Genomic DNA, 24663 nt, shown 5'->3' with positions numbered 1-24663 from the left:
GTAACATGTAACACATAGGTCAAATATGAACGCTGTATTTTTTATCATTCAAAAGTTATCACCGATGTTAAAAGTTCTGAAAATTAAGTCAAACTTCAAGGTTTAGGTCACGGAGTTAAAAACGTTTGAAAAACGACCTGTCGCAGGTAATGTACATGTGAAATATGAAGGCCCTATTTTCTCTCATTCAAAAATTATATCTAATGTTAAAACTTCTGAAAAGTAGGTCAAACGTCAATATCTCTTCTCATTCAAAAGTTATGACCAAGGTTAAATTAATTTTTTGAAAAGAAGGTCAAACTTTAATGTCAAGGTCACGGGGTGAAAATCATTGTATATTTGAAAGGTCTTGTCACAGGTAATTACTCTTCTCATTCAAAAGTTATGACCAAGGTTAAAGTTTTTGTGACAGACAGAGAGACCAATGGTATATTATGTCCCCTCGATTTTGCGAAATTGAGGGACAATAATATCAGAACTTATTGACACAGCAGAAGGTTATCTTGCTTACTCCCTTTTGCATGTGCTAAAATACACGTATATATAATTTGCTTTCCATGTGTAAATGGGCGCATATGTCCAACAAACAGAGCAAGAGGCCCATAGGCCACAACGCTCACCTGAGTAAATTTAGCACTGCTGTTCTTCGTCAGATTTCCAAAAAGATTTTTATTTTCCCATGAAAAATCGTGAGCCCATATTATAGCCCCACTCTAACTCTAAAGGTCTCTATATTCGCACAACATGGTAATGCTTCATTGTCATTATGACTGTCATCGCCTTGCATTAAGGAGAAACAAATTCTTTTCCTGTATACATGCATTATTTGAAAATTAATCCCTGTTTTAGCCAATTCTAACCAATGATGCATTATTTGAAAATGAGATGAATCCACTCAACTTTGGAATGTTTGCATATTTGAATGGTGCAATCGTAGTTCCTGAGACAATTTTCAAAATTTATTTTCTATATTGTCCCATGTAAAACTCTGATTCCCTGTTGCGATCGCATCCTACCCGGCCATATTTGATTTAGTACATTGCATCTACATTACCACCAAAACCTTTCACACACGTAATTATTAAATTTTTGAAAAGTAGGTGAAATTTTAATGTCAAGGTCACGGGGTGAAAAATCATTACAAGTATATTTGGAAAGGTCTTGTCACAGGTAATTACAAAAGCCCTATCTTTTCTCATTCAAAAGTTCTGACCAAGGTTAAAGTTATAAATGGTTTGCAACCCTTTGTCAATGGATAAGATCTTTTAAGAAATGTACATCATTATATCTGCACATGGTTCAAATTTTCTATAATCCTATGTTAATATTTTAATCAGTTGACGAAGCATTGAATTTCAGACCTACTTATGTTAATCAGAACGTTCGTGCACTAACTATCTAACTTTCAGAGATGCTATAGCTTCACTCGTGAATGAAAACAAAAAGTTATTTTAAAACTTGGTGAAAAAGAGATCCGTTTATTAGTAATGTACACCTCTTCATAAATATTCAAAAAAATCTAGCATCAATTCATTAAATTAAGTGGAAATTCAAAAGTCTTCAAAGTTATTTATTTAGATATATTTTTTTATCAAAATAAATTTAAATATTTTTACTTGCATGCATAATGGACCGTGTTGAATTTTTACCGCAAAGCGACATAAATATATAACAAATATAGTTACATTGTGCTAATACAAAAACACATTTTATGGCACGTTTTAGAAATTAAAATATATCAAACAAAAGGAAAGCACAACACAAATATACAACTTATAAACACCCAAAAGAGTTTTTAAAACCCATAAGATTATTTCGATATAATTAACTATTTGTGCAGCAAGTCTTTCAGTAGAGGAATAAAAAGAGAAAAAAATGAAAAAGAAAGGAAATGATATTTTAGAGATTGATATACCTGAATCAGTAACGGGTACTGGCCTCACAGTATAAACTACAACTAGAAATCAAGCAACCTATGAAACATCTACAGCAATTAAATCGTGTGGACACATAATTAAATATATGAACGGAAGCAGCACTAACATTGATGTACAAAAAGATGGTATTTAACAAACGCACAAGTACAGATGATATCACATATATACGGAATTCACAAATGAGATGGTTTTTTTAGCCTTTGATGTTTTGGCGTCCTGGTCCTAGTTGTATATAGTCCGGAGACCTAGCTCCTGGTGCAAAGTTACAGTATTCACAATATCCTGGGGGCCCAGTTTTGCCTGGGGGTCCTGGACGACCCGGCTGTCCTCCTATTCCGGGACTTCCACGCTGTCCTGGTCGACCCACTACTCCCTCACCCGGTGGACCTGGGGGTCCTATAATGTTTATGAACAGATTATTCTATAGAAACTTTTAACTTAATACACGAGTACGTATAATAACAACATTAACGACATATTCGTACTTTTTTTTTCATAAAAAATCACAGATACAGTAGATGACCAAATTTTAGCGACACTTTATTTCTGCTAGAGGGTCATTTGGTATTTGTAAGCAAGACATAATTTACACGAATTTTAGTTATTGTTCTTTATAATCTTTGGTAATACAAATATACGCGAGAATTAAATTTTCGCGAGCAGGTAGTTTCGCGTAATTACGCGGAAATAAAGTTCTCGCGAATAAAAAAGTGATCTGCAGTATACTTTCTTTAAGAAAGAAAACAACAACAGGTATTTACCTGGTATTCCTGGATTTCCTGGTTTACCCTGTGTTCCTTCCCCTACCTCTCCCCTTTCACCTTTTGGACCTTCTTGTCCTGGGGGACCCTGTGGACCCATGGGTCCTGGAAGACCTGGCATTCCTACAAATCCTCGCTCACCTGCCGGTCCAGGTAATCCACGCTCACCTGTACATGAATTTTTTTAGTTATATACTTTAAAGAACCAAGAACTATCTAATATATAGGATACTGAATTGAAGCATATCTTAATAAAGAAAATAAACCAAATCCATTTAATTTTCTTGGGAAGGTTTTTTACCTTGAGCACCAACTCGGCCTGGTGGTCCTTGAGATCCAGGTTTACCCACACCCGGTGGTCCTGGAGGTCCCCGCAGTCCCTCAACAAGTTCTTCAAAGTTCTCTAGTTAAAAAAATTAAAAAAATAAAATATAACGTGAATTACGGACCTCCTACTAGATTCCAGCTATATAAACATTTTAATTACATATCAATGAGAGTGGATTGGGGTGGAATGCGATATTACTTGTAAATATCAATTCCCATAAATATGTTGCAATCATACCTCTTAAAAGTCTCATGCAAAGTTCTCTTATTTCAGATTCTGGAATCATCCGTCCCTTTCAAAGAGAAATTATAAAAGTAAGATTATTATTCTTTTAGACATTTATTAATTCTCATATTCCTGGAAGTAGATAGATATTACAAAACGTACTCTATAAATTTTATTCTATGAAAAATGTAACATACGCACCGGTAAACCTGGTTTTCCCGGCATACCCGCTTGTCCTCTTTGTCCAGGGGGTCCGGGCTGTCCTGGAGGACCGGAAATACCAGGAACTCCTGGTGCACCCACTGATCCAGGCGGACCTCTCTCACCAGTTGATCCGCGCTCACCGGGCTGTTAAATAAATCATACATTAAGACAACAACTCCCATTAGTAGAAATATCAAATGACGTGTGTATTCTTCTATAAACGTATAAAATAATTACTAAAATAAAAAAAAATTACCATTCCAGTAAGGCCAGGAGCTCCTGATGGACCCTGGAAAAGTCAATTAGACGTAATTAAATTCAACTGAATAGCGTTCACTTATAAAGAAAATTTTCAGCTTTCAGGTAAGAATGATTCCCGCCAAGGCATGACTGGTCTTGCATGGGCTTTTGCATTCAAAGACATGTAAATGTTAATTATAAAACATTACATAAAAACAAATAAAGATTAAATAATATTAGGTAACTTTTGATGAAAGTATTACTTTTTAAAATTACTTTGTGAAAGTATGTTAGCAAATGATGTCTTTCTTCAGACAGAATGATAGAATTTACAAAATAACTGTCATTTTTAACAGAAAATCAAAGCTCTCTCAATCGTATTACTCTTAAAGTTCAGTCATTCAATGCATCCAATCATGTAAAACAGAAGAGAATAAATTATCCAATCATCACTTCACAAAAACAGCATGCCTCTGTACACGTCACACTTACCACAACATGTGATACCGGGATAACAATCCAGATGAAGGCACAGAAGCACCATGCAAGGGAGGGAGGGAAAGGAGTAACTAACATTCAATATGGCATACAACGTTCAAAGGGAAATTAAAAAAAAATATAGCACAGCTACATGTAGGATTCTATAGGGTAACATGTCGGTTAATGTTAGGATGTACTTATTATCAAAGATACCAGCTTTCCTGCATGAACACTTTTTATAATATTTGCCAGAAAGGACAAAGACCAAATAGATTATTAATGGAAAGTTTCGAAGTTTAATTGAGCCATCTAAAGAAAGGACTCTCTTCTATATGTGATAATTTTTTAACTTTGGAAAACTGGCAACAATGGTGGGTAAGAAATATGCAGCCATTCTCTATATGATGAAAACTCTGACCTAGCATCTGGCTTTGATGACGTCATCTGGATTCTTACCGGATATCCTTGTCGCTGGTGACAACTTACCGGGGCACCCATGGGACCTAGTACATTACTATCTGTCATGCCCCCTATAATGGATTTCTACAATAAAATATTAATATTTAAAGTTTTCATTGAATAATATTTTTTCCGCTATACCAGAAGATGTTTTCATGAAATCCAGAAACCAAGAATTCATAGATACTCGCGAATTTTTGAATGTGTATATAACTGTCTTCTATTAATTTCGCCGAATTTCTCAAAATCAGAAATTTAAACAAGTAAACGAATTTAATTATACAATTAATTTTAGACTTAATATAGAAAAAAACATAACTATGGATATTCAGTAACATAGAAATAGACATAATTATGAACATTCAGTAACATAGAAATAGACATAATTATGAATATTTAGTAACATAGAAATAGATATAACTATGGATATTCAGCAACATAGAAATAGACATAATTATGAACATTCAGTAACATAGAAATAGACATAATTATGAATATTTAGTAACATAGAAATAGATATAACTATGGATATTCAGCAACATAGAAATAGACATAATTATGAACATTCAGTTACATAGAAATAAACATAATTATGAATATTTAGTAACATAGAAATAGACATAATTATGAACATTCAGTAACGTAGAAATAGACATAATTATGAATATTTAGTAAAATAGAAATAGACATAATTATGAATATTTAGTAACATAGAAATAGACATAATTATGAACATTCAGTAACGTAGAAATAGACATAATTATGAATATTTAGTAACATAGAAATAGACATAATTATGAATATTTAGTAACATAGAAATAGACATAATTATAAACATTCAGTAACATAGAAATAGACATAATTATGAATATTTAGTAAAATAGAAATAGACATAATTATGAACATTCAGTAACGTAGAAATAGACATAATTATATGAACATTCAGTAACGTAGAAATAGACAAAGTTATAAATATTCAGTAACAGAGAAATAGACATAATTTTGAACATTCAGTACAAGAACAAAATATAAGGACACGATGGTGACATTTACAAATCAGAATTAATGTTAGTTACCACATCAAAGACTGGTCCTGGAGGGCCGGGAGGACCCTAGAAAGATAGAAACAAACCATAAAACATTTTATCAATAGGAAAGTTGCAATATGCCAACTGATATACAGGTGGATTTTTTCAGTATTCATACATTTGATGGCAAATCCTCGCATCAATTCACTCAAGCATATGTTAAAGTTCTGTATGGGAATGGTGAAATTTTCACATGCATATAACCAAACAACAAATTTTATTTCTTCTTAAAATTTGAAAATTGCATTTCCATTAGATAAAGTAACAAATACCTATTTTAGTCATCAGTATTTTTTTAAAATAAAGTATTAAAAGCTCAGTATTATATTAGAATAACCGCCTTCTGTGCTAAAATTTCTTGCAATGACCATAATATGATAGAGAAGTAAAGTGAGCAGAGACTCTTTACACTATCTTTTAGTTTTACATATTTTAAAAGCAGAATGAGACTTTGAGATTTTAGGGACTTCCTCTTTTTTTTTTACTTACAGGTGGTCCTGGTTGTCCAATAGGACCGATCGGTCCCATTGGACCCGATATTCCCTGAATTCCTTGTGGACCCTAGAATAGGTATTAAAAAATTAATTTTTAACCAAAATTCTTCAAAGTCTTATAAAAGGATAGGTAAGTATATCAATTAAGGAAACTCACAATTATTATTCACAGATTGCTAATTAATGCAGCATGCATGACTGCATATTTGTTAAATATTCTGCTTTTATTTATTTTAACGTTTATTACAATACTGAGAATCTGATATAACACTTTTTCAATAATCTTTAAAACTATAACACATGCAAATATTTAGTTAAAAAATATTACCGGTCTTCCGTCTTTGCCCGGTTCCCCCCTTGGGCCTGGAGCACCAGTCATGCCAGCATCCCCCTGTAAAGTATCCAATATAGAAACTGGAGACGAACGGTCTTTAGATTTAGCCTTATTTTTCCTCTTTTTATTTTTCTTGAGTCCCTTTCTATGAAAACCTTCTACACTGTAGATACATATAACAAGAGACAAACAAATGACAGTTTGTGCTCGGAGCCACATTTTGGAATGATCGGAAGAAAGTGAATATTGTGTCTGATGCTGTCTGACCTGTGTGTCTGGTTTTATAACGCCATGAGAAAGAGAAAAGGAAGGATTAAAGATGTTTAATTTATTTCAATTAAAGAGATAGAATCTCAAAGAAAAGATTAAAATCTACGTTTGTCTGTGAAATTTGGTCATGTTCATCCCCCGTCTCTGATTCATTTTTATTGGTTGTGATCTAGTTTCACTTTCAACACTGTTCCGTCTTTTAAATAAGAGAAACATCTGTGAAGACTTTCAAAAAGATTTTACACAGAGAAAATAAAATCCTAATGATATTGAATTTTGTGAAAATGAATTTTGCTGCAATTTATTGGTGAATTATTTCACAATTCCAAAAATTCCAAAAATCAAAAGATTTTTACGAATACATTTTATTTGACCTTTTCGATTTCAGTATTCTATATCAAAAGAATAGTAATTAATTATTGTAATACCTGCATTCCGTCTATTCCGGGGTCACCCTGAGATCCTTTTAGGCCTGGGGGTCCCTGTAACAAAACACTAAAGAATGTTTGAAGGGAGATTTGACAAAGCGAAATATCTACCTTGTGAAATCTTGCATAATTGAATAATACACAAATAGTTTAGCAAATTAAAAAGAATGCACGCGTCTATTAAGAATGACTACCATATTTGACATCTACAAAATACTTAGACATTCAAAATTTTAGAACTGAGAAGAGTTTCTATTTTACAGATCAGTATGTAAGACTTCCATCTTCATTATACCAGTGATAATTTGGCGTTTAATTAGATTAAAGTTTTGTTAAAAAAAATTATCTCAGAGAGATAATAAGCTACTAGTAAATGTTAACAACTTTCTTTTTCCCTTTAATGAGTCGAAGTATCTTGTAACATATATACTATTAATTTCAATTATTCCAGATTAGCTGCCAATTAATACGTATTTACAGAATCTCTTTAAGAAACGCTTGATTAAAGAAGAGGTATGTATATTTACTTTCATCCTTTACAGAATATATGTTAGACACGAGTTTCACTTGTACATTTCATTCATAGCTTCATTTGTATTAGAGCGAGCCTTGATCGAGAGATATGGTAGTTAAATAATTACTTTCAGATCATTCAATTGCTTCAGAACCTTTTGATGTTACTGCAGGTGCGACTTTTGCAGGCATGTTGCACATAGAAGAGACATTGTTTTACAGCGAAAGAAAATACATTGGTATGTCATATGTTGTAGTTTAAAAGAAATTCGATTTTATCGATTCACTCCCGTAAAAAAGTTAGGAAATAATTAATCATGGGGTTCTGCAATACTATAAAGGAGAAAACAGTCTATTCAGTTTCATTTAACTGCATGGTTTTTAAATCTGCTATTTTGGCTTTTTTTTATATGCGACTTAAAAAAACCCGTGAAGTTTGCGCATTGATAGTGGTGTAAAATAGCAAACAATTTAACAAATTTACTTTTTTATAATTTAATGTTTGATCCATTTAGAGGCCATTCTGCACTTTAAGATTCACCTTGATTAATACATTTACCTGTATTCCCCGTGGCCCCACGTCACCAGGGTCGCCCTGTTCTCCCATTAGTCCCTGGAACAGACAATGATGTTGTTCTTATAGCACGCAAGAAAAAGAAAATATCATAAACAGAAACAAATTAAAGTCATTAACTTAAGTACAGTTTCTTTTTCTTGGTTTGTTTTTCTAATTGTGTAAAATAAGCAATAAATAAATAATAGAAAAATAAGAAAACATATTGATATTAATATCAATATAAATAAAAAAACCTACCAAGCAAACAACGAAAGTTGGGCATTGGATAATGAAACTTCAGCATCAATTAACCAAAAAAAAAATATCTTACCGCTCTTCCGGGCTGTCCGGGCTCTCCTGGCATTCCGGGATTTCCCTAAAGCGAGGTAAGTATATGATTAAAATAAATGTTTTAGTATTTGTTTCTAATAATTTATGAACACTAGCATATGTTATTTATAAATCATGATATTCTTCATCTATTGTAGCTTTAAAAAGTAACCCAATGCCGGTTTTCTTTTAGTCATATTGTCAAATTTTCGCAAAGATGGAGATAAAATTGTAGTTAACATCATGAATTGAGAAATATTATATCTTACAGGATGTCCGGGGCGTCCGTCTTTCCCAGAAGGTCCAGGTTGGCCGGTTAAACCCTAAAGACAAGGTAATTCATCAGATTTTGTAGTCTTCAGTTTTTATTTCAGCCATCTCATTCTAATTCAATTGGTCTTGTTTTCTTGTTTTATTTTTGCTGTTACAATCTGCATGATTATTTTACATTAACTTTACTTACTACTATATACTTACCATTATATATATATATATATATATAGATAGATAGATAGATAGATAGATAGATATGTGTGTGTGTGTGTGTAAATTGTAAAACGTCTGTTAACCTGTTCGCCTCTGAATTTATATTCATAATCCATGATAGCATTCTGAAAAAAAAAAAAACAGATAATTTTCTGCTAATATATGTGATAATACATTGTGCAAGAAAATATAGTAGGGACTTTCATTCCATTAAAAATTAATTTAATCTCACCATAATATAAAAAGACTATAGAGAGAGTTACAATTCCTATCCTTTACAAGCATTCAACGCAAATACAATATTAAATTTTTAACTCGGGGACACCTTTAACACTATTTTGAACATGAATTCATCAACTGAATGAGGGGTTATTTTTTAAAAATGTAGATAATTATGTGCTGGGAAATTTTGGTCATCTCGTATAGGTTCTGACTTACTGGATCATCACTCATAAAGGGGGAGATTGCTGGTCCTGGAGGTCCGGGGGGTCCAGGCTTACCCTGGTGAAGAAAGATAAATCACAATTTAATATTGATAATTGATAATTGTATACTCCATGTAGTAATAAAACTGATAAAATACTGTTTGAATTTTTTAAGAATCTTTATAAGGTCTTACAGGTTCCCCCCTTTCTCCCTTTTCTCCAGGTTCGCCTTGTTTTCCATGCTTTCCCTAAACACAAGACAAGAAATATATTACGCATTCCTAATTGCTTTAACAAACTTAATATTTTCTCAGATTATCATAGTCTCTAGATATAACTTTAATAAACCTTTTTTCTTTTTAACTTACCGGTACTCCGTCCAGCCCAGGGGCTCCATCCGTGCCTGCTTCACCTTTTGGACCCTTTAATTAGAGTCTTGTTCTTGATATCACTCAAAAATCAGATTACTATTTAAAACTGACTTATATCGGAAATTTTAAAATGTAAAACGAAACGCACTAACCATTTTGCCATCTTTTCCGGAATTGCCGGGTGTTCCCGGCAAGCCGTCGGTTCCCTAAAATGTATTAATTTTGTTTCCATTATCAACTGAATTAAGTACGAAAGAAAATTAAAATTCCAATATCTACAAATAAACAAGATATTTACCGGTCTTCCATCAATTCCAGGAACTCCCTGTTCTCCTCTCTCTCCGATTTCACCCTGAAGAAAAGAATATAAACGTCTAGGATGAACAGAAATTCAAGGTCTGTCTTCTGTAATGTCAACACCAATAGCGAATGGCAATAATAACGATGCAAAAAGACTGCAATACTATAGTTTACTATAATCTTTAGAAATGAACGCCAATAAGAACAGCAATATCAATATCTGTAACGAATTGCAAAATATGCACTTCAACAAAAATTGGCAACATCATGGTCAGTAATGAGCAGCAATATTCACATCAACAAAACACGTTGAAATCAACGTCTGTAAAAAGGGAATTATATATAACCTAACAAATTTCAGCAATACCAATGTATAAGAATTATTAGGCTACTGACAAATAAGTTGATGATACAAGGGTATCTACAAACTGGTTTGAAGTCAACATTTCGCAAATTCTATGGTCGATAATATTGTTTGTAAATACAATCTTTCGTTAGGTCGATTGATGGCTGGCTTCTTTCATACAAATTGTAAGGCATCGATTTTCATACTGAATTGACTACAGATTTCTCCCCGATCATGAAAAAGTGACAAAGAGCACACGGCGAGTGTGATCGGTCGACAGGGGATGCTCAGTCCTCCATTGCACCTGATCCCACCTCTGATATTTTTAGAGGTCCATGTTTGCTCTGCTCAGGATTTGTATTTGCACAACGCTTGTTATTCTAATATTTCATCAACAACAAAAAGGGAAATACTATACATCACTGTCACTGACGAACAACATAATCCATGTTGACAATATCAGCGCAATATCAACGCAAATAACGAATGGCAATTTCAAAGTCATAAACTAGTGTTCTATCAACGACAGAAAAAAGAATACAATTCGAGTAACAGTAACAATCACCATTCATTCATGTCAACAACTGATGGTAATATCAACATCAGTTTTAAAGACAATATTTAAGTCACTGAGATTCCAAAAAAAAAAATCATAATAACGAAACAACATGTCAACAATTGCCATCAGTGACGAACGGCAATATCAACCTCGGTAAAAGATTATAGTGTCTAAGTTTATTTTTGTTTGTTTGTTTGTATGTTGTTTAACGTCCTCTCGAGAATTTTTCATTCATATGGAGACGCCGCCACTTGCCGGTGGAGAGCTGCAAATTTTGTCCTATACTCGGCACTTACGGATATTGAGCAGTGAGGGCAATCTCTCACCAGAGGGCGTATTACGCTTCGCTACAACACCTCTGTTAACGTCTAAATGCCAAGATTCTTGGCAAAACGTATCCTGACCTATTGCATAACAAATTGTAAATTTTAAAGTTATATATTTTAGCTTTAAAATTTAAAGAAAAGTTTATGTATGAATATTAGAAAGAGATATATCTGTATCACCGTATCTTACAAGGGATTATTCTCGGCGGGATATTGCATCACTCGTAGACAGATATGAAGAACGTGGAAAATTTAAAAAGCATTGCCGACAAATATCAACATGGTTTAGTTTTTAAAGACAAACAACTTGCAGCATTGACACATATACAGAAAAGTGAAGGTTATACGCTTGTTAATCTTCCTGTGATAAAGGCCACGCGTCTCCGCCTTCCGTACTACTTTTTAGACGTTGACAGAGGTATAAGTGGAGCGTAGCGGGAACGATAACTCTGGATAGAGATTGCAGTGAGGGATCTTTTTCGTGCCAGCACCTACTGCGACACGGGACCTCCGTTTATACGGTCTCATCCGAAGGACCGGTCTCCACGTCCCACAGTGGGATTCGAACCCGCGAATCAACTCCTTACTTCGCAACTCTAGAGCAGACGCTCTAACCACTGCGCCACGCGGGCGACGTGTCTAAGTTTATAGAAATGAAGGATGATCTTCAAATGAACTTAAACCATGCAATATCCGCGTCCATAAAAAAAAAAATAAAATAATGCATGTGAAAATAGGCATCTTGAAAAGTCGATAAAAGGCAGTTACATCACAGTAACGATGTGGAATGTCTACTGCAATAGGATTAAATAAAAACTCGACAACATCGACGTCAGCAATACCCGGTAAATGAACGAAAATATCCATGTCAATTAAAGAAAGAAATGTCCACAACAAACATCAAAATATCCACGTCAACAGAAGATAGAATAATCACGTCAACAAAGCATGGAAATATCTACGTCAACAAAACATGGAAATATCTACGTCAACAAAAAAAAAAAATCTACGTCAACAAAACATGGAACTATTAACAAAACATGGAAATATCTACGTCAACTAAAGATGGAAATATCTACGTCAACTAAAGATGGAAATAACTACGTCAGCAAAACATGGAAATATTTACATTAACATAACCTGTAAAAATATCTACATCAACATAACATGGAAATATCTATAACATGGGAACATCTAAATTAAAAAAGAAAAGAAAAATAGAATTTTCAACGTCAATAAAAGATGGAAATATCTACAACAACAAAAGATAGATATACATGTACCAACATCAGTTACAAACATAACGATGATTGCAATATAAAGTGCAATATCCACAAAAGATAGAAATGATGAAAACAAAAGGACGGCATTATCAACTCGACAACATCGACGTCAGCACATTGAACACAAGGAACGGAAATTTCCATATCAATGAAAGATGAAAACATCTGCGTCAACAAAAGATGGAGATATTCACGTCAGTAACGAACAACGACGTCAACAAAACATTGTAATTTCTATGCAAGCCAGAAAGTGCAATATCCACTTTAAAAAAAGACAGCAGTAAGAAAAAGACGGTAAGATGGAATTATCCACGCCAACAAAAGACAGTAATATCAATGTGTGAAATGGATTGATTGATTGTATGTTGTTTTACATCCCGTTCGAGAATTTTTCACTCATATATAGACGTCACCGGGCTTCAAATTTAGACCTTTACTCGGCACTCAGGGCCATTTAGCAGTGAGGGTTCTTTATCGTGCCAACGCCTACCGTGACACGGGGCCTCGGTCTTTAAAGTCTCATCATAAGGACCCGCAACTCTCACCTCAAATTGCCGAGCGCTTGGCGAAGGAACAGTTGCTACCTATTATTTATCGACTTAGGTCAGTCGCGGCCGTGATTCGAACACACGACCTTCCGATCACGGAACGAGCGCTCTACCGACTGAGCTACCGTGACGGCCACGTGTGTAATGGATGTTGATCTCTGAGTCAACAAATTAATAACTTCAGAAACGAACGAAAATACTTCAAGTAACCAGAGTAACTACAAATGACAGATACAAACGGAAGGATGAATGCCAGTAGAGTAGGAGTAAAGTTAAATCGTCAGTGATTGTCCGTATTTCACGACCTACGTAAAACAAAGCGTTATTCTTTTTATATAGTAACTCACCCTGTCTCCCCTCTGTCCTGGACTTCCCTTCTCTCCAGGTAACCCCTAAAACACGACAATACAAAAATTAGATTTCTAAGAAAAATATCATGGTCATCATGTGTTTACATACTTTTCAAGTAAATGAATTTAGTATTATACAACCATCGACAGTTCTGTAAACCTCTCGAAAATAAGTGATTTTAGAGTATATTACCCATATTCAAACACCTGCTTTCTTCTCTAAGAATGAAAGGGACAGAAAGCAGTTGCTACAGAATTGACAATATACTTACGGGTAAGCCAGGATTTCCCTGTATTCCCTGTGGTCCCTCGGGACCTGCTGGACCCTATTATGACAAATGAATCATATGTATAAGAAGGGGAATCAATAATCTGTCGTTTTTATCGTGAGAAAATAAAAGTATCCACGCCAGTACCTGTACTTGTAGTACTTTTCCCGATTCTCCATCGACGGAACTTATCTAAGAAAAATAATAGAATTTATTTTCAAATCATGTAACAAAATTTCTTGTGTCTATTTTCTCACTTTAACTTGATAGGGGGTTAGATATATTCTTACCGATGCCCCTGGTGGTCCCGGGGGTCCGGGAACTCCCTGTAAACCCTGAGCCCCTGTTGCTCCCTGTAACAAATCATTCAACTCAGTTTTAACTTGTACATCATCAAGTCAGTAAAGAAATTTGATAAATTAACCAATATAAGATGTTTATTATTAAAAGTATATGTATCTACCGGTAATCCGGGTTGGCCAGGGTCGCCCTTGTCACCCTTTTCTCCATCTTTACCCTGTTACCAGAGAAAGGTATGCTAATTAGTATATAAGAAGGAAAACAACTCTGTGATTAATAAATAATTCGCAAAGAGCACTTTGTTCAGAATGGGCTCCATTATAAAGACAGTGTTATATCAAGGCATTGAAACATCAGCATATGTGGAAATCAAATGGCAATGCAATCAAATAAAATACGTCAGATTAAAAAAGAATTGTTGAGTTTACGTACTATATCAAACTTCGATAGTCGGTATCTGATGAAGAAGCCCAAACTTGTTTAAACTTCATTAAATATTCTGTGAATAACTACAAATTGGCTGTGCAATAAATGTAACATGATCAGGATTTTAAAAGATTAACCTGATGAAAGGATAACCCTTTTCTGATGTTCTATCGTAATTTAATCCTCATCTTATGTATGGGTGAGCAACTGGTGTTGAAAGATATCCCAGACAGATAGCAGAGATGTCCCAATCTGACAAACTTAGATGCACTTGAACATGCATCAATATATTAACAGTGCTAGGTCAGGCAAAAAGTCGATTTATTGACGATTTATCTATTAGAGATCGAACCCAGCACAGAATTGCGTGACAGGGCGGTGTTCCATATACATGTACCAAGGCTGAGTTAGCGGGACCCTCAGCTCAGGGTCAGAATGCAAAAAAGAAATTCAGAAATTTGATCAAAGAACGGGTACATCCCCGACATTGCTGGAGGTTCGTTAACACGTGTTCACACGTACTCATCTTACCCCTGATCATTAAAACCGTGCAATGACAACGTCTGAAGTTGATGCAAAGTAATTTGTCATTTTATTTAATGAGAAATCAGCCAAATTGATGTGAAAATAACTTACCGTTTTCCCGGTAATGCCAGGTAGACCTGGTGTCCCTTGAAGTCCCTAAAATGGCAATATTCAGTATCATATAAACTCTTTCTTGATTTTTTGATGTTTTATTAAGTAAAAATATTTTTTAATACGTCTTGTTTGCAAGATTACTTTCAATCAGTATTTTCACTGAGTTTGAAAAATAACCCAAATACATTTGATTGTGAACTTTAATGGGGTTATATTCGGGTGTTACCTGTGGACCCGGCTGTCCTGGTGACCCCTGCGGTCCCTCTGGTCCTTCAGGGCCCGCAATCTAAGAGGAATGAAATACTTATAATACTATGCTCGTAGAAAATTAAATGATTATTTTCTTTTAGCATGTTCATGAAAATTAAATGTATTGATAATTTTGTTCTCATTTACTGTTGTTTATTCATAAATCATTTAACGGTGTACAGTGGCACTGCAAAGAAATAAAAAGCTGAAGAATCCAATAATCTACAAAGTAATCTTCTTTTTCTCTTTTATATTGTATAGACATAACTCATTTTGACTCCATTTTGATTTTAAGAAATTATATCCCTACCTTAAAATTGTTCCTTTTAGATGCTTTCCTGGTTTTAATTTCATAGAATATAACTAGTGCATTGAAAACACGCCTGTTTATCTATCTACAGAAGTTAAGAACTCACGCTTTCTCCGGGTGAACCTGCTGGTCCCTCCAGTCCAGGCTCGCCGCGTTCTCCTCGAGGACCCTATTCAATACAAGACAGTGTATGAAATAAACAAGTATGCTAGTATGTAAAAGTATGATTTGTCGAAATATTCAGGGTAGTTGAAATTAAAAAAAAACTGAGGGAAGATACCAACCTCTTCCCCACGTGGTCCTCTTGGTCCTGGACTTCCATCTTTTCCTGAAATTCCCTACAAAGAACAATAAAATAGGTTCAATGGAAGGGATATTGCAGTAAATGAATTTTCCATGAGAGATAAAGACACTCACAGGCTTTCCTGGGAGTCCCTCCTTTCCGGCATAGCCCCGAGGTCCCCTTTCTCCTTCTGGACCCTGGAGGCCTGGTTTTCCAGGTTTGCCTGGTTCCCCTGGTCTGCCCTAAAATAATGAAATATATTTTTGGTAAGTTTCTATTTACATCCTCATTATATGACATTAAATTTTTTTTCAATTAAGTTTAAACATATTTTAAAAAAAGGTGTACATCTTGTCCGTCTCTCCCTGCAGGTCCTCTTTCTCCAGGAAGTCCCGCTTCTCCAGGTGTCCCGGGTTTTCCGGCAAGACCTTGTGGCCCCTGTTTTCCCTGTAGATAGTAAAAAAAATTGCGTTTTAAAGGAGAAAAAAAACAAATGTCAGTTGGGCTAGTCTTGCTGACATATAAAATCAAGAGAGAAAAAAGGGAAATAGAATGTACCGGTCTTCCGTCTTTTACCGCCTGACATGGACCGGAACAAATGGATCCTCCACGTTGTTGCTGGAGAATTGGAAATGTTACTGGCGATCAAAGAAATATAAATGTGTGTTATGGTTAAGTGCAGTGAGAAAAGCCAACAAGAAGCAGTAAGTAAAATCAGTGATATCCATCACCAAAAGTGCACTCGTTATTGCAAATAGTTACTATAAAAGGTCAGGAATTCATCTTTAAAGGAATCTTGTAAATGAATCGAAACCTAGCTTTTGGACAAATTTGACATTTACTCTGTATATAAGATATAGGTCTACACCACCAAATAGAAAACAATTTTTAAAAAATTTTGTGGTTTTCATCAATGTGAAAAAAAAATTGTAGGTGAACAGTTTTAATAAATGATAAGAAATTTCGGATCTTAACAAAGTGTCATGTAGATAACAACTATATTAATTAAGAGTCGGTCAATTTAAAAAAAAAATCCCAGTTTCAAAAATGTTACTGAAAATTCTGCTTTAGATTTTAGCCCCAAAAGATTGCTACATATATATTAAAGTGATGATTCTTAATAGATATATCATTTTTATAGGAACGAACAGTGATAAACAACTTAGGATTTTACGACTATATATCGAGTGATTAGAACACAATATAATTCGGTTATTTGCATCTATGTAAAAGAAAATCAGCAATGTTAGTGAAAGCTATATATATATCTAAATACCTTGTCTGACAACATCAGGTCTTTGTATGTCTACAAAAGAAGGTTTAAAAATATATTTTACGTACATATATTTATTAAATACTGGAGTATTACAATCAAAAATATAGGGAATACTAGCAAATAATGTGGTCATCTGGAAAGAATGCTTATTCCAATACATGTACAAATAGCATTTAGGACCTGATCCATTGTTAGGAGAAAATATCCTTAAATCACTAGTCTAATGAATGTGAAGAAATGAATTGCAAAATCTACGCAGAGAAGGATGTTTTATAAATATTTTCCCTACTTTTAGTATAAAGTATTAATGGTTAGCGCCCTTTTAAAACATTATCAAGATTTTGGAAAAATTTATCTTTCTTCGAATCCTAACAGAAATAAACAATCTTTGGATGAAAACAGGCATAAAAATCTCTATTTGTAGAATACCCTGGGTGTGTCGTCCTCGATATCTTCAAGCTCCTGACACGTGTCTCTGGATGATGTGGCCGGGTCACAATACATGGCAAAACGCTGGAGGTAAAACTACAAATGTATGGAAGATGAAGTTAAAAATCTGCAGAAGACAAAGGTAAGAAAATAGTCCATATCGGTAAGAAAATTAATATAACATATGTTTCATTATGAAACTTTCATACATCCTTTTTTATTCGACTTTGACCCCCCTTAGAGATATTTCATGTTTTGTAAATAATACAATATTATAAATTTTCACTTAATTGTTGATTTCACCCTTTTCCTTCCATGCTAAAAGCGTAAATAAGATTTTGCGAGATGGTGCTCATCTCAAAGGTACCCGCTGTATGAAAGGAAAGGAAAAATGCAGCCTGTACTGACCCTGATTTTCAACATAGAATCTTTAATGAAGGTAATGGCACTTCTGTTTGGTTATTTTGTGGTCAAGTGATAGTAATATTGGCCAAAATTTATGCCAAAATGAAAGGTCTGTCATAAGATCTTCATACAAGATCATCATAGGTTTTGACTTTAAACTTGGAGAAATCGAAGTTTGAATCAGACACGGTCTCGAGACGAGAAGGGCTTCAGGTAAGTGATATCAGATGGACGGACAAACGGACCCGCATACTGTTCCCTAATAAAACTTCAGAAAGTATAAACTTTAGATCTGATGATTGTTTTATCATACCCAGGAAATTTCCAAAAACATGTTTTTGAGAAAGATTGGTAATATAATAAAAATCAATAAAAGAAAGAGCATTTTAGGTTTTAATAATATCTGATCTGACCAATTCATATGAACATAAGCTCTAGAACATTCACTTCCTTAGCTATATTATTATGACTATTTTTAATGTTATAGTAGGATAATTGAGCCTACATTTGGCGTAGTAGCTGTACGATAATGCTTACGATTTTCTGTATTAGCTGTATGATTGTGCTTAGAGTTGCCGAATGGTTATGCTTACCCTTGCTGTATAAGTTGTATTATTTGGCTGTATGGTTGTGGTGTGTGATTGTGCATATCTTTGATTATGCCTACCTTTAGCAAACTAGCTGTATCGTTGTTCCTACCTTTGGTGTATTAGTTCACTCCTGTATGATTTTACCTACCTTTGTTGTTTTATCATATGTTTGTGCATACTTTGGTGTTTGTGAATACCTTTGGCTTATAAGTTGCTTGATTGTATCTACTTTTGTTATTGTACGATTGTGACAACTTTGGTGGTTTAGTTGTAAGTTTGTTTGTTTGTTGTTGTTGTTTTTTTTTGAGTATTAGCTATATAATTGTGCCTACCTTTGGTGTGTTGTGTTTGGAGGACAAAGATTTGGCTATGGTCATGTATCCCGAGGTGTTGACATGTAGGGAACTAAGCTGGACAGTTTGTATCCTGTTACAATCAATATACAAGGAACATTCATATCTCTGTACACTGATCCCAACTTTATGCCAACCTTTAGTAAAAACCTGCAAAGAAAAAACATTTATTTTGATGACCTGCAACAAATGAGACATGCATTCATTTCCCACCATCAATCAATAATGAGTCGCCATTTAATCGAAGTTATCTCAATGTAATTGATGTGAAGAGAATCTAAACATACATTTCGTGTATCTTTCTTGTCAAATTCGGCAGTTTGGAGTGTGTTGTGGGCCCTGTCTCTGTACAGAAGGTGTACTTGTTTCAGTTTTCCATTGAAGCGAACGGCAAATTCCGTCTCGCCATCAGGGCTTGAAATCTCTATAAGATGCCACGATTCTCGTCTGGTTACACTTGCAAACTTCAGTGTCGTTGTGAGAGAAAATTCTGATGGAAAATCATCCGAAAACAAATTTCTGAAATTAAAAAAAATTACTTTTCAGTTTAAGGACTGAATTTAATTTCTGTTTTCTTCGATGTATATCCCTCTTTTATGACACCACTAAAGTTTGATAAATTTTATTGTTTCCTGAAAAGAAGCGTAAATCTTTTGTAAAGTAGTGCTTCAGCATGTAAAAGTCGAAGATTTATTAATCTCTTTAATGTTCGTTTTTGTATGACATTGCAGATAGGTGCTTGAATCCCATTTATTAGGCCACCTTGTTGGAATGGTCAAGTATCCCCTCTCAGCTCTCCTCCTGAATTCATATGACGTCTGTCCCTCCTGAGTGCCTCCTCTGCCATCAGTCCTTACCCCCACTACCCCCTTAAAGTTGTTGTATGAGGATATAACATCATACGCTGTCCAAAATGAAAACAAATCAGGTAACACGTTTATTTTTAAAGTTGCTTTTAAAAAATAGAGTAGTATCCTAATCAAGTCAAGATGTAGTCAGAAAAAAATCCTGTCTGAATGTTAATGTATTTTTGAGTAAAGAACATAAAAAAACAAGTTGCTTGACCGATACAAGTCGGAAATAGCCGTTATTTTATTGGATAAATCATGTACATCATTTAACATACAATCTTCCTCGCTGTGAGAGACAGGCCTACCTGGAGCATCGTCTTTTCCATACACTGTATAATCACATTTTGAGCCATAAATAAATGGAATGTCTGAAAAACAGAAGATTGTAATAAATTGTTACTTTTTTCATTAAAAAAACTTTCAAAGTTGAAGATAATATTTATAGGTAAACCATCTGGTCTCTATTTCTATCATCGTCACTCGTCAGACTTGAATTTTATTATAGTGAATGTATTTTGTAATTTTTTTCCCCTTCGTGAAATAAATGTAGCATTGTTGAGCAATTTGAATTCTTTGCTATTAGACATAAAAATCCGATATACATTACATACTTGATCTGTGATCATTCTGATTAAATAACTATTTAAAAACCATTCTTACGAGTTGATTAATACTGAACCAAAAATATACTGTTTATTCTATATCTTTATCCACTTAACTCTGTGAAGAGGGAAGTATATTTTATTTACTTTTTACTGCTGAGTTTGTAAATTTAAAGTGTTCTTGGAGCGTGGTGTCAAGTGTGTGCCGTTTCTTGATTTCAATTTGTCTAGCAATTTTAAAATCTTTCATGAGAGAAATGTGCAAATAGATCTATGTTCAAATTTTATGAGATTATGAGACAGATTAAGTTGAAAAGGAATGGCAAATGAATTCTTAACTCAAATTAATTTTTTTAAAAAATTAGAAAAAAATAACGCGAGAAATAACTTTTTATGAAATTATTTTGATTTAGTTGAATCATTCAAAGAACATTTATGCCCGGTAATAAAAAGCACGTGACACCTGTTGTTACGAGGAGGAGTGAGTTACACGACGGACACGCCGGGTGAAATCACGGGGGAGGATATAACTTCTCAACCAGAACATTAATCCTGATATACATTCAGATCGTATGGTATTCAAAAAAGTTTCTTGTTTCTTTATATTCATATGCACTCTTTGACTGATTACAAGTGTATATATCATTCCTTCCTATTTTTCTTTTTTACGCTCGTTTTTTTTAAACTTCAAAACTGTTGCAAGCCGCTGAGAAATTAAATCGAGCCTGATGCTTACCCTTGTAAAATTATTACGTATGATTTGAATAAGCGTACAAGGGTCGGGAAAACAAAATATATCTAACATCTGCAGGGTGAACTACCTTTTATAAAGTTGTGTCGGAATTCCTTTCAAAGAAGCGCTAGCTAGTTCATATGTGTGACTTTTTGACTGACAAGCGAGTCGAACAGATAAGTGTTGAACGGTTTTTATCACCCAGAGGCAGGGATTGGGTGGTTTCTTCTTATTGTGACAAAGACCGACATTTTTTGTTTGTAAACCGTAAATCACATAATACAATTCTGTCATTCAAGCGATGTTCAACCTTTGTGTAAAAAGAAGGTCCGTGGTGCAATTTGACCCTTCACCCTACCCAAGATACCGACATCGACGATTAATACCATGCTGTCAACTTTGTAAATCTTGATAATCCGTAAATTCCAAGGTGTAAAACAAGAATTTTCACAAACTGACGACCTGTAAGGATTCATCCCACCCAAATTAGTAGTCAAAAACAAAACCCAAATCGGAGTGAGTATCAGCAGCGGACTAGATAGACCTGTTCCTGTAATCTAACCATCAGAATGGTGACAAGCACCTGTCACGGGGTACATGTATCTCACAGTGTCTCGCTGTGGGGTTTCTGTTACAAGATCAACTGTTAGTTGATAATCATGTTTTCTGATATGTCATTTCTTTGCAATCTATTAAAGAAAAGGTCTCAAGGCGATACGGCAGGATCATTCAGATTTCTTTCCTTAGAAATATTTAAATGTTCAACGAGAGGAAAATGGTTACAACATTGCAAGGCAGGATAACACCATTTCTATACATTTATTGAAGATGAAAAACATTTTGGTCTATACTGTTCAAAGTATGACCAATTTAGATGCAATTATACTGATATATTTAATGTAAACACATATACTAGTGATAATCCCATTAGAAAAATTGTCAATCCTACAAATATTACAACTGCTAGAAGGATATGTTGTTTTTTGAAAAAGTGCTTTGACACCAGAAAAGAAAGTCAGCAATGAATACTTAGAAATATGTGAATATACTCTACATTATTTTGTTCAACTCGCATTTGTCACTTTGTATATGTATGTATTATTCTTGTTAATTCGTTTTATGTCATGACTGTATGCCGACATGGTAATTGTCAATAAAGTGAATTGAATTGAACATTGAAGTGGTTATCATTCCCTTGATCTTTGCAGGAGTCTGAGACAGAATAAAATTCTTTGAGTGTTACACATTTCAGCTAGGATAGTTTCTGTGGAGCATATCAATCATGCTTTACCCTTTTTTTTAAAAACACAAAATAGCTATTTCCTGCTTCACCCTAAATATTTAGATTCCGACTTTTTTGAACCCAGAAAGCATAAGAGAGAAGGTCTCCGTAATGGTAAATTTTTTGACCACGAAGACACATGTTTTTGTTGAGGATGGGCGTTGTATAACATTACGGGGGATGTTTAGCAGTTTAATTAACTTGTTAGGTATATTTACTTAATCTTTGTTATTTAAAACAATGACATCTATCAGTAAAAGATTAAAGCTGTTTAGATGAAAACTGGCTGTAGATTCCTTCACGGACAGTCTCTATTACTGTAATCCATTTATGTACTGTATACTATTAGGTTTGAAGTCTATCAATTTTCTTTTAAAGTACATTGGGGTCTGTATATGAATAATATATGTAGCTTGTAAAACAGTGGGAATAAAATTGACTGTGCAATGAATCTGATCAAAAACTATAGATTTTCAAAAGATCAAAAAGGTATTATTCAAAACATTGCTGACTTGCGAAATTCGATTTGGGTGAGAATTTAAATAGAAACAAAAAATCACATATCAGATATGCATTTTACCGTTATTTTGTCGGCTTAGAAGTGTTTCAAAGATTTATATCATGCGATGAATCTTTTTGCTGGAAATGGGACCTGATAAGAACAAAGATATAGGAAATGGCCCTTTGCCTACAAAATTACATATCTAGCAGTTTTAAATTTGCTGAAAAAACATTACGCAATCTTTAACCCTCTCTTTTGTCAGAGGTGCCTTTGAATCTCTTGCTAAATGGGGATCAAAGTAATGTAGAACGGTAGGTTAATTGTCGTGTGTTAATGAACCAACTGCGTCCAGAATGATAGGGTCAATTATCATGAATGTGAATATTAATTTCTGCTCTCCGATCTGGAAACGGAACTAGAGTAAGGTTAGTCCTGCTCTATTGACGTTTACTTACTTTTAGAAAGATATAGGTTAGAAGAAAGAGAACTTCATACTTACAAAGACAAATAAAAATGACTGCAAGTAGTGTAGGAGGCGACGAATTCAATTTCAACAGCATCATTCTGTGAAGAGCAATTAACACATTATTCATTTTAAATATATTATATGTAGAATAAACTGTGAATTATATTGTTTATTTATTATTTAAATCACAACATATGCTTTATCCCACTCTTTCTCCTTGACGTAGGTAAGCTACATGTAAATTGTTAAACTTGTCAAATTAATGAATGTTAATGTTCTGAATATGCTATGTATTCAAAATTATAAACCTTTTTTTTTAGAAACTTTGTTTTGAGTCTATTTGTACCGCTGCTATCTTTATTTAATTTACAACCTACGATTGTTTCTCTTCATTCGTTGTAATTTTTTTAAAAATTGAAATCTTACATACATTCTTTTAATTAAGTTTTATTGACGAAGATACATGTAAAATCTCATCATGGTATCAAATGTATATATTTCATGAAATTCTCAAGTCTATATTTACTTTGTTTTTGTTTTTTTTTTTTAATTTTTTTTATGCACTCCTTTATATCAGTTATCAAAAACATGGTGGTCCAATTTTTAGACATCGTTTGCAGAATGGACATTTTATGCGAAATTACTAGAAGTTTTCAAAAAAGTTTGATATCAATGAAGCTTTAAAAAAAGTTTCCCACCATAATTTTATGCTTATTTGAGAATAATTGAAGATGACTTGCAAACTTACGCTGTCAGTTATATATATCCAGAACACGGTGCCTCTAGTTGGAATCCTTCATCAATTCTTCACAATCGCAGACGACACAGTCGGTGCACACAAGAACGCTATCCCGAAACGCCTGCAATAAGTACTCCAGACATAAAGAGACTCAAACCATTTCTATGAGCTCAGCATATCTATAGTCTGTCAAGAATCAAAGAAAACTATAGCATTTCATAATTGTACTGCCTCTTGGCTATTATGCTCTATTCAAATCGCCATTGGCAACAGATTTGGGGCCTCATGATTGGACCGTTCTAGTCTTGGGGGTATCCG

General features: G+C 34.0%; 1 protein-coding gene across 2 annotated transcripts; it reads right to left on the bottom strand.

Moving 5' to 3' along the window:
* Positions 1 to 1446: 1446 nt before the first annotated feature.
* Positions 1447 to 24663, bottom strand: LOC133205747 (collagen alpha-1(I) chain-like). Of its 2 annotated transcripts, XM_061341619.1 has the most exons (40): positions 24355 to 24663; positions 23640 to 23704; positions 20327 to 20389; positions 19933 to 20074; positions 19458 to 19689; positions 19150 to 19320; positions 17823 to 17918; positions 17394 to 17423; positions 16676 to 16735; positions 16466 to 16564; positions 16252 to 16359; positions 16119 to 16172; positions 15941 to 16003; positions 15502 to 15561; positions 15273 to 15317; positions 14374 to 14427; positions 14201 to 14263; positions 14058 to 14102; positions 13914 to 13967; positions 13639 to 13683; positions 10228 to 10281; positions 10082 to 10135; positions 9927 to 9980; positions 9753 to 9806; positions 9572 to 9634; positions 9217 to 9258; positions 8917 to 8970; positions 8649 to 8693; positions 8321 to 8374; positions 7249 to 7302; positions 6545 to 6607; positions 6212 to 6283; positions 5711 to 5746; positions 4632 to 4718; positions 3712 to 3744; positions 3453 to 3599; positions 3264 to 3318; positions 3000 to 3101; positions 2699 to 2866; positions 1447 to 2333 (listed from the first exon to the last, which is right to left on the bottom strand). In XM_061341619.1, the coding sequence occupies exons 2-40, from the start codon at positions 23701 to 23703 to the stop codon at positions 2131 to 2133; spliced, it is 3042 nt and encodes a 1013-aa protein (XP_061197603.1). In that variant the 5' UTR covers position 23704; positions 24355 to 24663; the 3' UTR covers positions 1447 to 2130. The 2 variants fall into 2 exon arrangements, with proteins under 2 accessions (XP_061197603.1, XP_061197610.1); XM_061341626.1 differs by lacking the exon at positions 16676 to 16735 and having other exon boundaries at positions 24355 to 24662.

Source organism: Saccostrea echinata, unplaced genomic scaffold, assembly GCF_033153115.1.
Source record: "Saccostrea echinata isolate AGI-Se365-2 ecotype Australia unplaced genomic scaffold, CSIRO_AGI_Sech_v1 ptg000002l, whole genome shotgun sequence".
NCBI classification, from domain to species: domain Eukaryota; kingdom Metazoa; phylum Mollusca; class Bivalvia; order Ostreida; family Ostreidae; genus Saccostrea; species Saccostrea echinata.
This window is presented reverse-complemented; position numbering and strand designations above follow the sequence as displayed.